The sequence below is a fragment of the Salvia splendens genome, chromosome 17, assembly GCF_004379255.2.
Source record: "Salvia splendens isolate huo1 chromosome 17, SspV2, whole genome shotgun sequence".
Taxonomy (NCBI): Eukaryota; Viridiplantae; Streptophyta; class Magnoliopsida; order Lamiales; family Lamiaceae; genus Salvia; species Salvia splendens.
Genome location: NC_056048.1, coordinates 10816677 through 10829680, shown reverse-complemented (window position 1 = coordinate 10829680; position 13004 = coordinate 10816677). Strand labels below are relative to the sequence as shown.

The window sequence follows — 13004 nt, the reverse complement described above, 5'->3', positions numbered from 1 at the left end:
CTAAGCTGTGTGGTGAATGTCTTGATCAGACTATGGGAAAAGTATCACCAAATGTTTGACACTAAAAACTCTTTTTATTAAATCAATATTGAACAACTCTCGGGTATGAATTAATCTGAGGACACACAAATAATGAAACAGGCGAGAATATGCTCTTTATTTATCACTTCTTTGTTTCAATGTCTCTTACAATAAAACATAACTATACATAACTACTGAAGTTGAATACATACAGAATTAACATGGCCTGAAGTTCTCAATTTATACCCTATATTTTACATGGCGCTTACACCCGAAAACTGACATTCCGATAGCCACTGATAAATATGGGTGATGATATCCCGTCTTACTTTATTGACCGCGTCTGGGGATGCGCAGTTCTTTGCATCACCTGAAACACGGAACACGACAGGAAGAACTTTCGAATGTGAAAAGGAAACTAGCGAAATGGCAGTTGATGAGCACGACCAAATACGAGAGCCTAACCCACACAACATACCCTTGGGAACCAAACGAGACTGAGGACAGCCACGCATGTCCGCTCCATGCCCACAGTTGTGACACTTGATAATGTATGCAGGCACTGAAAAGCGAAGAGGAACAGGTTTTGATAAAGCACACAACAATGGTGAAACAACTCTGCCAACATTGTTGAATCATCTTCCTATTAAAGCATCCTTTAAATAGAGAGAAATATGTATAGACTCTGGAAAAGTTATCAAGCTACACAGTGTTTGGACTCACTGCCACGTGAAGATGTCTGTTTAGATGCATGCCGCCAAGGGTCTTGTGAACCATTCGTGAAGATTATTTTTGAACCTAAGTTAATGAAAAAGACAACGAATCAGTCCACGATGAGCTTCTTTGATAAGAGAAAACAGTTAAATGATGTTACCAGCAATATCTTTGCCTCCATAATATAGGTTTGTCGCGTTAACATCAGGGCCAGGCATATTATTCCCAAAGACCTTTTTGCAGAGATCCAAATAGTATCTGCAATTTAAATTGCTTACTCAATTTAACGCAACGCCAGGAAGAAAAGGAAAACGCGTAGACTTGCCTAGTGTCGACTTTTGACGAACGGATACTATCATTTGCTGGTGCGACTCGAAAATATGCAACTTCTGTACACACTTGGAACCACCACAAGCGAGCAGAACTGCTATCGCTTATTTTGGCTCTCTTCAACTGCTGTTGCCCGTAAGCCTCAACATCGACACCAATATAGTCTATGTAATACTCCTTCACATATTTGGCATATGCTTCCTGAACAAGAAAATATCAGCAGCACAAATGGTGCTTCCGTGATAGAGTTCGAAGAGAACCAAACCACAACCGTGCAAACTTTCTTGCTAGGTACAACTAGAGAAAAAAGAACGGCTTACCACTAAATCTTCGCCAGCTTTCTTTGCTTCAGTAAGAGGATTGCACAGTTCATCTGGATCACCATATTGAATCTGAAAACCGCAAACCATGCTAAAACTGGTCCAGAAAACAATAAGTTTCTATTGTACAAAGATGTATATTCACGTACCGCTGTGACTGCTGCATCTGCCAGAAAATACAAGAAGTCGCCATCGTTTGATAGCTGTAATACAAATCAAGTCATCATTGAACTCCATAATACGATCCGAGATTCCACACAAAATGAAACTCATAGTGGAAAGCAGGACTTCTAAATGAATTACTCAAGCTTAGAATAAAACCACTTGACATCAGTCAGAAAATGTAACAAGGTAGTTAAAATAAAGATTGCAACAATTTCAAAGTATGTCATAAACTTACTAATCTTTTCTACCTTGGATGCGTTAAATAATTTCTTTAGCTCTTTCTGGTTAGATTCAAGTCTCTGCTCAACAAGATTGGTAATTTCTTGCAACACAGCTTTACATTCTGGACCAGCGGATTCACCAACCTGCACAAAAATATCACCGGATCAAGAAACGGATCGTATACAACTTTAAAGCAAAGTAAGGAGGTAACAAAACAGATGATTTAATGAGTTTTCCTTGACCTGCTGATCAAACTTGGTGAAGTTGTAAACAGCAAGAACAAGGGCTGAGCTAGCAAGACTTCCGCAGGTAAGATGCGGGAACTTGAGGCGGAACCACGCACTTAGGGCTCCCGCGTATGAGATGCCAAAGACAAACCATGGATTGTGTGTTGATTTGTTGAGCTTTGCATTTAAGGATTCCTGATAATACTGCCTGAAAACAGCCAAATCAAACAGGGCTTGTTTCGACGAAAGATATCTCAGATTATCCATGCTGAATGATCCGAAAGGGTAGCTCTTCCCGTAGTAACGATGCTCAAGAGAAACCACAGCTGCTCCAAACTTTTTTGCTAGAACCTATTGAGCTTCCAAGGTGAAGAAACATTTCCACCTAGAATCATATGTTAAAAGTAAATGAGTTGTTGTAAACAGAGCCCTTTTTTCCTAGTTCTGTTAGTATATTTCAGTTTCATGGGACTGCAAACTTACCCCCAAATAGTCATTACTAATCCCATTACAAGAAGATTCCCCACAGATGATAAGAAATATTGGAGCATCAGGAGAATGAAACTCATGGAGATATTCATAATAGCGTTGAGCAAATTGGGTGCGGTCCTGCAAAGACACTCTAGTTGGAGCATGGTGCAATTGCTAGACATATGAGTAAGGTGAAATTGAAGCCGCAATCTACACACTTTCCATTCCTACTAGGAGAAAACTAAATTGAAGATGAACAAGAATTTCCATGTGAAGTGCAACAATGAATTGATATGGAGAAGGAAGTTACGTAGGGAGAGAAGTGATCAATAGTTTGATTAATCCAGTGCTCTTCCTTGCTCAAATAGCTGGTCTCCCGCATATGCCGCAGTGCCGAGGCAGAGGCAACCGCCAAAATTGCGATCGAAATAGCCGCCGCCAACTTCTTCATCTTTAGCTTCTTTGCTTGAAATTGGTGCAGACTCAGTTCTCTTGATTGTCACAGTTTGAACATTTTAAATTTATACTACTATTATTAAATTATTATTGGTATATGTTTTTATAAATGGAAATTCATCAGAAAAATTATGAAATTTCACACAAGTCTTGTATTTTTCGTAAACATTAAAAGTGGTCGTAATAATTATCAACATTTTGATCTTGTAGGGAAAATGAAATTGATGATGATATGGATGGTATTGTATATAGGAAAATTTATGTCGAAAATTTTTTGTACGAAAAATCCGCACAGTTAAAAAAAAGTAATAATTTTGAAGATGACTTTAAAGATTAAAAATACTAGTAGTACATACTTTTGTGAAAGTTGATAATTTGGTGACCAATTTCCAATTTATAAATCAAAGGATGTCATACTTTTGTGATAAGTATTTTCTATGGTGTGAACTCGCTAATAGAGCATCTACCTTGGGACCACTTTTGATAACTCTAGTCCTACACGTGGCACACTAGCAAAAATGTTGTAAAGCTCATATATTTTGTACATTAGCTTAAATTTAGGATTGTAGATGTTAAGTTACTCCATCCATTCCATAGAAACAAGCTATATTTCTTTTTTTTCGGTCCAATAGAAATAGTCCATATCTATGTTAAGTAGGCTTCACATTCCACTAATTTATTCCACTCACATTTTATTATAAAACTAATAAATAAAAGTGAGACTCATATTCTACTAACTTTTTAACCCACTTTCTTTCACATTTCTTAAAACCTGTATCGGAATCAAAGTGGATAATTAATGGAGGAAGGAGGGAGTAACATTTTCTCCTTCTCTTTTACTTTATCATTTTAGTGACCCACAATCCACTGTACAATTTCAACTATTTTTCTTCATTCTCTTTTACTTTACTAATCACGAATTAAAACTCGTGTCAATGATATATTTCTATGGTGTACCATGAACAAAGCTAAGCTGTGCGCACATTTTTTGCTAGTGGCCAAGTATGGAGTACATACCACTACTCAGCATTTGACAATTGAGTAAGAGATGTTACAAAGTTTGGTAGCTTGAATCAAGTTGGAACTACAATACGTCGTATAGAATATTTTTTTAAAATTTTTTTCATGATGCTACGTTTCTGAATTTATCAAAACATACATATGTGAAAGTTAAAAACGTAACTGAAACAATTTATTAATTGACGTCATTTAAATTTTCCAAATGTTTTTTTCACATGATACTTTTCCTTTGCAAAAAGCATTACATAATTCCCCCCAATCATAGACCACGGGACAATTATGAAAATATCATAGTTATGATATAATTAGCCATTTTTTAAAGTTGCGTGATTAACTAGAATTTGACCAAACTTTATGATTCTTTTGGCCATTAGCCCGATTTGAAATGCCAGAGACTTTATACAACTTTACTCTTAAAGATGTGGCCTCGAGTCAAGTACGGGTCCTCGATCGGAAGAAGTCCTTCGATTCCCAGGCAAGAGGCCACATCAAGACCTTAGAAACCACACCCCATATATAGCCATCTTCTACTAGTTTTAAGTGTAATAATGGAGTGCTCATTTCAGTTGGAAGAAGAAGAGAAGAAGAAGGAAGCTCGGCTTTGAGCTCGGCTTTGAGTTCGGCTTTGAGCCGAGAAGACAGTTGGTCTTGAGCCGAGAAGCAAAGGAGTTCGGTTTGTGTACCGAGAAAGGAGTTCGGTTTGTGAACCGAGAAGGGAGCTCGGTTGTGAGCCGAAGAGAGTGCTCGGTTGTGAGCCGAAAAGAAAGTTCGGTCTTGAGTCAAGAATAGAGTTCGTCTTGAGCCGAAAAAAGAAGAAGCAACAGTTCGGTCTTGAACCGAGAAGGAAGTTCGGCCTAGAGAAACTAGCCGTTGGTGCAGCAGTTAGTTAGCCGAGATGTAGCAGTTATTCTTCTTGCTTTCTTGATTCTTCTTGTAGTTAGTTAGTAGCAGTTGCTACTTGATTGTAGAGCTTTAAATAGCTCAAAACCATGTACGTAGTTAGTAGTGAAAATCAATAAAGAGTTTTCAAGTTTTCTCTCCAAGATTACCATCTTCGATACTCTAAGTGTGAGTGTGTGTTCTTCTGCGTTGTGAGTTATCATACAACTGTGAGTGTGTGTGTGATTCACCTGAGTGTGTGAAAGTCTTGTGCGTATTGAATCCCAACAAGTGGCGCCGTCTGTGGGAAGGGGATATTGAAGCTGATTTGCAGAGGATCAAACGGTTTCAGAGATGGCAGCAAGGCTTGATGCAGAAAAGTTCACAGGCAAGAATGATTATAGCCTGTGGAAGATGAAGATGAAGGCGGTCTTGATTCAACAAGGCTTGGCCGCAGTTCTTGCAAATACAGAAGAGAAAGGAAAGGCTCCAATGCTTGATGATAAAGCTCAGGCAAGGATGGAGGAGATGCAGCTCAAGGCACATTCTGCAGTGATTCTGTGCCTTGGAGATAAGGTCTTGAGGGAAGTTCAAGAAGCCAAGACTGCGGTGGAGATCTTGAACAGGTTAGATGAAGTTTACCTGGCAAAATCTTTGGCTAACCGGCTGTATCTCAAGAAGAGGCTCTATGCCTATAGTTTTTCTGGTGAAAAATCTATCATAGAGCAGTTGGAGGAGTTCAATAAGATCATTGATGATCTGGGCTCTGTGGATGTTAAAATTTCAGATGAAGACAAGGCCATTCTCACATTGAATGCCTTGCCTAGCTCGTATGACCAGGTGAGTGATGCAATTATCTATGGCAGAGATAAGCCTATCACCTATGCAGAAGTCTACTCGGCCTTGATGGCTAAGGAACTCCAGAAGACTACCAGCAGAAGCTCTGCAAGCTCCAATGTTCAAGCAGCAGAGGCCTTGAATGTGAAGAAGTTCAAAAAGCAGAACTTCAAGAAAAAGTTTGAGGGCTCTAAACCCTCAAGTTCTGATGCTCAGAAGGAAACCAGAGCATGTTTTTGGTGCAAGAAACCAGGGCACTTGAAGAAGGACTGCCATGCCTGGAAGAGAAAACTAGCCTCTGAGGGCCACAACACTTCTGATTGTGTAGAGAGTACTGATCCCCCTGCTCAACTCATGAATGTAAGTGATAATGGGATCAGTCACAGGTGGATAATGGACTCAGGGTGCAGCTTCCATATGTGCCCCAACAAATCTTGGTTTCATGATCTTCAGGAAGCATCAGGGACTGTAGTTCTTGGAAATAACCATGTGTGTCAGATCAAAGGGATAGGGAAAGTGAAGCTAAGTTTGCAAGATGGCTCTATAAAGATCCTAACTGGGGTGAGGTATATTCCGGAAGTGAAAAGAAATCTCATCTCATTGGGAATGCTGGAGGAGAAAGGGTTCACCATATTGATGAGTCAGGGAAAGATGCTTGTGAAATCTGGGAATGCAGTGATGATGGAGGCTGACAGAGAGCACATTCTCTATTATCTGAAGGTAAGGCCGTTGATGGAGAAAGCAATGCAGTGTCAGATGATTCCATAATGCTATGGCACAAGAGATTGGGCCATCCAGCAGAAGGAAGCTTGAAAGAACTCATCAAGAAGGGCCTGATCTCTGGAGATTTCAACAAGATGGACCCCTGTGAGCAGTGTATACTTGGAAAAGCAAAGAAGGCACCCTGTCCTACAGGTATTCACTCTTCTACAGCCCCATTAGACTACATACACAGTGATCTCTGGGGCCCTTCACCTGTAAGCTCAATTGGTGGTGGGAAATACTACCTTGCTATTATTGATGACTACACTAGGAAACTGTGGGTGTATATACTGAAAGAAAAATCAGAGACATTCACAAAATTCAAGATATGGTGTAAAGAGGTGGAGCTAGAGAAGGGAAGGAGTGTTAAATGCCTAAGAACTGACAATGGCTTGGAATTCCTGTCTACTGAGTTTGATCTGTTTTGCAAAGAGAAGGGTATGAAGAGGCACCGCACTGTTCCTGGTAACCCCCAGCAAAATGGTGTTGTGGAGAGGATGAATAGGACTATCCTAGAGAGAGTAAGGTGCTTGTTACTCAGTTCTGGTCTGAGCAACAGATTTTGGGGAGAGGCTGTGTATACAGCAGCCTATCTCATAAATAAGTGTCCATCTACTGCCCTTAAGGCTGAGACTCCTGATTACATGTGGTATGGAGCCCATAGTGACTACTCAAAATACAAGGTGTTTGGGTGTGCAGCCTATGCTCATGCTAGGCAAAGTAAGCTTGAGGCTAGGGCTCTAAAATGCATATTGCTGGGGTATCAGAGGGGTGTTAAGGGGTATAGGCTCTGGTGCATTGAGCCTGGTAGGCAGAAGGTGGTGGTGAGTAGGGATGTTGTGTTCTTGGAGGATCAGATGCCATACTTAAAAAGGAAGCTGGACTCCAATGAAGTTGAGAGTGATTTCCTCAAGGTGGAGCCAGTGGGACTTTGCCAAGGAGCAGGTGGAGCCTCTGACTCAGAAAGTGAGTCTGAACCAGAGGATGATGGTGCTCTAGCTCGAGGTAGAAAAATTGATGAGCCTACAGCAGATTCTGCCAGAGAGTACCAGATAGCAAGAGATAGAGGCAGAAGAAATACAAGACCACCTGAAAGGTTTTCTGATGTGGTCTACTATGCACTTTGTGCTGCTGAGGGCATTGATATTGCAGATCCTCTCACATATAAAGAAGCCATGAAGAGTAAAGACAGAGAAAGGTGGATTGAAGCCATGAATGAGGAAATGGAATCTTTACTCAAGAACAAAACATGGATTTTGGTGGATAAATCCAGACTGACTACAGATGGAAAAGAAAGGAGGCTGATCAGTTGTAAGTGGTTGTTTAAGAAAAAGATTGAGACCACTGATAAAGATAGAATCAGATTCAAGGCAAGGCTGGTGGCTAGGGGCTTCACACAGCAAGAAGGAATTGATTTCAATGAAGTATTTGCTCCAGTTGTTAAGCACACTTCGATTAGGATCTTGTTGGCAGTTGTGAACCAGCTAGACTGGGAGCTACAACAGCTTGATGTGAAGACAGCCTTCCTCAATGGGGATCTAGAGGAGACTATCTTTATGGAACAGCCAGAGGGCTATGTGAAGACTGGAGAAGAAGGCAAGGTGTGCCTGCTACAGAAAAGTCTTTATGGACTTAAGCAAAGTCCTAGACAGTGGAATAAGAAGTTTGATGCACAGATGAAGAAGATTGGCTTCTCCAAATCAGAATATGATGATTGTATTTACATCAAGAAGGCAGGCAGGACTCCCATTGCCTACCTATTACTCTATGTGGATGATATGCTACTTGCAGGCCCTTCTATGACAGAAATTCAGAAAGTTAAACAAGATCTGAAGTCGAGCTTTGAAATGAAGGATCTAGGAGAGTCAAGGAAGATCCTAGGCATACATATTCAGAGAGATAGAGGCTGCAAGAAGCTGTGGATGCTGCAAACTGATTATATTGACAAAGTTATGCAGAGATTCAGAATGGAGAATGCTAAACCTGCCTCAACACCCTTGTCCCAGAGTTTCAGATTATCAAAGGAACAAGCGCCTAAAACTAAGCAAGAGGCTGATGAGATGGAGGCTATCCCTTATGCTAGTGTTGTTGGGAGTATCATGTACACTATGATTTGTACAAGACCAGATCTTGCTCATGCTATCTCAGTGACTAGCAGATACATGGCAGACCCGGGGAAGGAGCATTGGAATGCTCTTAAATGGATATTGAGGTACATGAAGTCAACTAAGGACTGGGGGATTGTGTTCAATGGCTGGGAAGGTGGATCTGAGGAGGTTGTGCAGGGGTATTGTGATGCAGACTATGCTGCAAATCTGGACACCAGAAAGTCTCAAACAGGTTATTTGTTCACCATGTTTGGAACTGTGATCAGTTGGAAATCAGGTCTGCAGAGTGTAGTTGCTCTCTCAACTACAGAATCAGAGTATATAGCTCTCACTGCAGCTGTACAGGAGAGCTTTTGGATCCAGGGAGTAATTTCTGATTTTGGTTTTGACCAAGAAACAATGGTGATTCATTGTGACAGCAGCTCAGCTATATGCTTGGCTAAACATCCGGGTTTCCATGAAAGGAGCAAGCATATAGACATAAAGTTGCACTTTATTAGAGATGAGATTGAAAGGGGAAGGGTGAAGGTGGTTAAGATTAACACCTTGCACAATCCGGCAGATATGCTAACTAAATCTCTAAGTAGAGACAAGTTTGATCATTGCAAGAAGTTGATCAATGTTTGTGCGAGAACTGAGATGAGCCCTCAGGTGGAGAATTGTAATAATGGAGTGCTCATTTCAGTTGGAAGAAGAAGAGAAGAAGAAGGAAGCTCGGCTTTGAGCTCGGCTTTGAGTTCGGCTTTGAGCCGAGAAGACAGTTGGTCTTGAGCCGAGAAGCAAAGGAGTTCGGTTTGTGTACCGAGAAAGGAGTTCGGTTTGTGAACCGAGAAGGGAGCTCGGTTGTGAGCCGAAGAGAGTGCTCGGTTGTGAGCCGAAAAGAAAGTTCGGTCTTGAGTCAAGAATAGAGTTCGTCTTGAGCCGAAAAAAGAAGAAGCAACAGTTCGGTCTTGAACCGAGAAGGAAGTTCGGCCTAGAGAAACTAGCCGTTGGTGCAGCAGTTAGTTAGCCGAGATGTAGCAGTTATTCTTCTTGCTTTCTTGATTCTTCTTGTAGTTAGTTAGTAGCAGTTGCTACTTGATTGTAGAGCTTTAAATAGCTCAAAACCATGTACGTAGTTAGTAGTGAAAATCAATAAAGAGTTTTCAAGTTTTCTCTCCAAGATTACCATCTTCGATACTCTAAGTGTGAGTGTGTGTTCTTCTGCATTGTGAGTTATCATACAACTGTGAGTGTGTGTGTGATTCACCTGAGTGTGTGAAAGTCTTGTGCATATTGAATCCCAACATTAAGAAACAAATTAGTAAATCTCAAAGCAAGAAACTTAACAGTTGCAGCAATCAAATTCTGATCAAGAAACACAAATCTCATGCCAAAAAAACACATACATGGTTTCAATTTTCAAACTTGACATGTTTTGCAAAAGGCAAGTTGCTCCAAACAAAGCTAGCTAGCTAGTTCTACACTGTTAGCAACAAAAGCAACCTTTGCTCTTGCTCGTTGCTCGACCACATTCTTCTAGCTATACAACTACCCTCACTGCTCAAAGAATATCATTCTCCACAAACCTATTCAGAGAAACAATGCTGCATCTTCATCTTCCTCGCGATCCAAAAGCAAAGCCATCTCATGCGATGCGAGTCCCTTCTCAAAGCATCACCCCTACAAAGCAACCACATTTAGAAATCAATCAATCCTCACTGTCAATTCTTGAAATACAAGTCAAATCCCATTCTTTGTTTGGGTTTAGGTTAGCTTGCCTGATTGTTTTCAGCGTGGCTGTGGAGACGATGAGGCTGCATATTCAAATCAATCATTCCTGCACCGTTCTTAGCTTCTCTATCAGCAGCACCGGCGTCCAAGTCTGCAGAAGGAGAAATTTGCTGATCATCTTCATCCATCAATCTCCGCGAGTGGTTGTGGTTGTTATCTCTCTTGTCCACGCCTTGTACAACGGGATCCCCAGTCAGACCAGGCTTATCTCCAGGAAACTATGCATCAGCATGAAGATTTAGAGCAACTTGTTTGACACAAAGATAGATTTTAGTATGATCAAACAAACCTCAACTCTCTGTCTGAACAAGAGGAATCTCCTATGTGTTCGTTTACCACCAACGTGCACGATCATGTCACACTGCAAACAGAGGGAGCTGCCATCCACTTCGCAGTAAAAGAAGGCTGAAAAAAACACGCTATACTCTCAGCATGAATTTCAAGAAACATCACACGTAGTACAAGGGGGAACACATGTTTACCAGGAGCATTTTCACATATATCACAGCGTGGAACGTCGCTGGGACTAGCTAGACCAACTCTTGCATGCCTACTAGCAAGCTTGTTGCACATGTGAACCTACATAAATTTTCAAGAATCTCCTATATCATATGTATATGTATGTATAAGAAATATATACCAAGTATATGACAGCTAAATAGAGGATCTCGTTGAAGATCATTAAATCGAGCTACCTGATTAACTAGGAAATTAGTAGTAACAACTAAAATAAACCAACAATCTTCTGCTGGCCTAATTGAGTGTAACAACCTAGGTTATTCATGTCTACATTAGGACAGCCAAATAAAAAAGACATCAAACACACACAATGAAGAATTTGCTAAATATATACAGAGACACACAACGAAATTAAACAGCCCCTTATCCAATAATAACATTGTTAACATAGGGATAAGTTAACATGTGGAACACAGTTTAAATCCTAGGATCTTGTGTGAATCTTTAAAATCGAGCCAGCTAAGTCACAACAACTGAAATGAACCAACAATCTTCTCCTGGCCTAACATCATCATCATCAAATTGGGAAATTTATGTCTAAATTAGGTCAAGAAAACATCAATTACACATAAAGCATCCAAAGCTAGCACAAAAACAGCACTTTGCATCCAAATTAGAGCAAGCCCAACTAAAAAAGATTCAATCTTTACAACAAATTAAAATCAAGAAAACACCAAAGAGGCACAAATCATTCAAAATTCAGCAACCCTACCTAAAAAAGATTCAACCTTTACAACATTAAACATCCAAAATACACACACACACACACACACAAATGATTCAAGCATGCCTTATCATCGCAGGCACGACAAAGAGCAGCCTCGTCAGCAGCACAGAAAAGCACAGCAGCAGCGCCCTCACAAACGTCACAAAGCGTCCTCATACTTCATTACTCCCACCAAACAACAACCATTAAAATTTCTCAACACACACACACACACACACATACAAAAATCAAGAATGAAGATAAATAGTATCCCACTAACACAAAAACAGATGAATTGCCGGACAAATTTGTTTAATTATTTGGTAGGAGAGTTGCTAGCAATTGGAATAAACAGTGATTGACTACTAAGAAACAAGTTGGTGGGACATGATGAGAGAGAGAGAGAGAGAGGAGAAGAAGAAGTGTGATGAAACAGAAGATCTTGAGCCACAAATTGGAATTTTGAGCATGTGGGGTTGGTGATTTGGAGGTGAAACTTTGATTCGTGCCCACTAGTTGAATATCTCAGATCACCACACCTTTTTTTTGTGTCTCTTTGATTGATCAGGTTTTTGTCTCTCTCTTATTGGTTGCCAACTTTTCCATAGGAGCTACACCTTTGAAGATGGGGGCCCTCGATAAAATCTTGCTCCAATTAATTCCAAATGTTCGGCCTAATGTGGGTTGTGTCATTGCAGAGACAAACTACTATCTTCGTTATAATAGTTCTTCAGATACTAAAAAAAAATAAAAAATAAAAAAAAATAAAAAAAAATAATAATAATCTAAACTAAAATAGTATGCACTGATACTCTAATAAAATATATAGCCAGTATATAACATAGCATGTCTTTTATAACATGGTTAATTTACTATAAAATCAAAAAGTTACGATCAAATTCTAATTTGATTGACACATTTTAAAATTTAAATAATAAATTGTTCCAGAATAAATATTTAAAAGACGGATTCAATACTACACATGTAAAATTATGGCGTTGTTAATGAATAGTGACTTAAATGTATTACTTTTACGATGCAGACGACTAAATGACATAATTTTGAGTTTACGAATCTAAAAGTAATAGCATAAATTTGATCAAATGGGACAACTGTTAATTTTTAAAATTTCATGATTGTCATTCAAATATGAAAAGATAAGGAATAAATCCAAAATTTATTCAAACTTTGTGATTTTATAAGCAATTAACCCTTTTGGGGTGTCTACAGGAAATATTCATTATGTTCCATAAAAATTGATATAGCATTATTTTCACTTCATCATTCCCATAGAAGATATACTCTCTCCGTACATGAAAAATGGTCTTATTTTGCCATTTTGGGGCGTTTACAAAAAATAGTTATATTATAAAAATTGAAACTTTCTCTCATACTTTACACACTTTTTCTCATCTCTCTATTGCTTTATCTAATTTTTCTCCCCTCTATCTTATTTTACCAATTCATCTTAAAA

At 39.5% G+C, this 13004-nt stretch overlaps 2 protein-coding genes across 5 annotated transcripts; both read right to left on the bottom strand.

Moving 5' to 3' along the window:
• Window positions 1-130: 130 nt before the first annotated feature.
• Window positions 131-3217, bottom strand: LOC121774838 (probable serine protease EDA2). Of its 4 annotated transcripts, XM_042171702.1 has the most exons (11): window positions 2781-3212; window positions 2483-2608; window positions 2015-2350; window positions 1799-1915; window positions 1535-1588; window positions 1386-1457; window positions 1061-1266; window positions 896-993; window positions 745-819; window positions 500-583; window positions 131-391 (listed from the first exon to the last, which is right to left on the bottom strand). In XM_042171702.1, the coding sequence occupies exons 1-11, from the start codon at window positions 2919-2921 to the stop codon at window positions 276-278; spliced, it is 1425 nt and encodes a 474-aa protein (XP_042027636.1). In that variant the 5' UTR covers window positions 2922-3212; the 3' UTR covers window positions 131-275. The 4 variants fall into 4 exon arrangements, with proteins under 4 accessions (XP_042027636.1, XP_042027635.1, XP_042027637.1 ...); XM_042171701.1 differs by having other exon boundaries at window positions 131-583; window positions 2781-3217; XM_042171703.1 differs by having other exon boundaries at window positions 131-583; window positions 2015-2384; window positions 2781-2795.
• Window positions 3218-9877: 6660 nt separating this feature from the next.
• On the bottom strand, window positions 9878-12101 carry LOC121775099 (B-box zinc finger protein 19-like). Its single transcript, XM_042172069.1, has 5 exons — window positions 11615-12101; window positions 10788-10884; window positions 10595-10710; window positions 10293-10523; window positions 9878-10194 (listed from the first exon to the last, which is right to left on the bottom strand). The coding sequence occupies exons 1-5, from the start codon at window positions 11705-11707 to the stop codon at window positions 10189-10191; spliced, it is 543 nt and encodes a 180-aa protein (XP_042028003.1). The 5' UTR covers window positions 11708-12101; the 3' UTR covers window positions 9878-10188.
• Window positions 12102-13004: the final 903 nt, after the last annotated feature.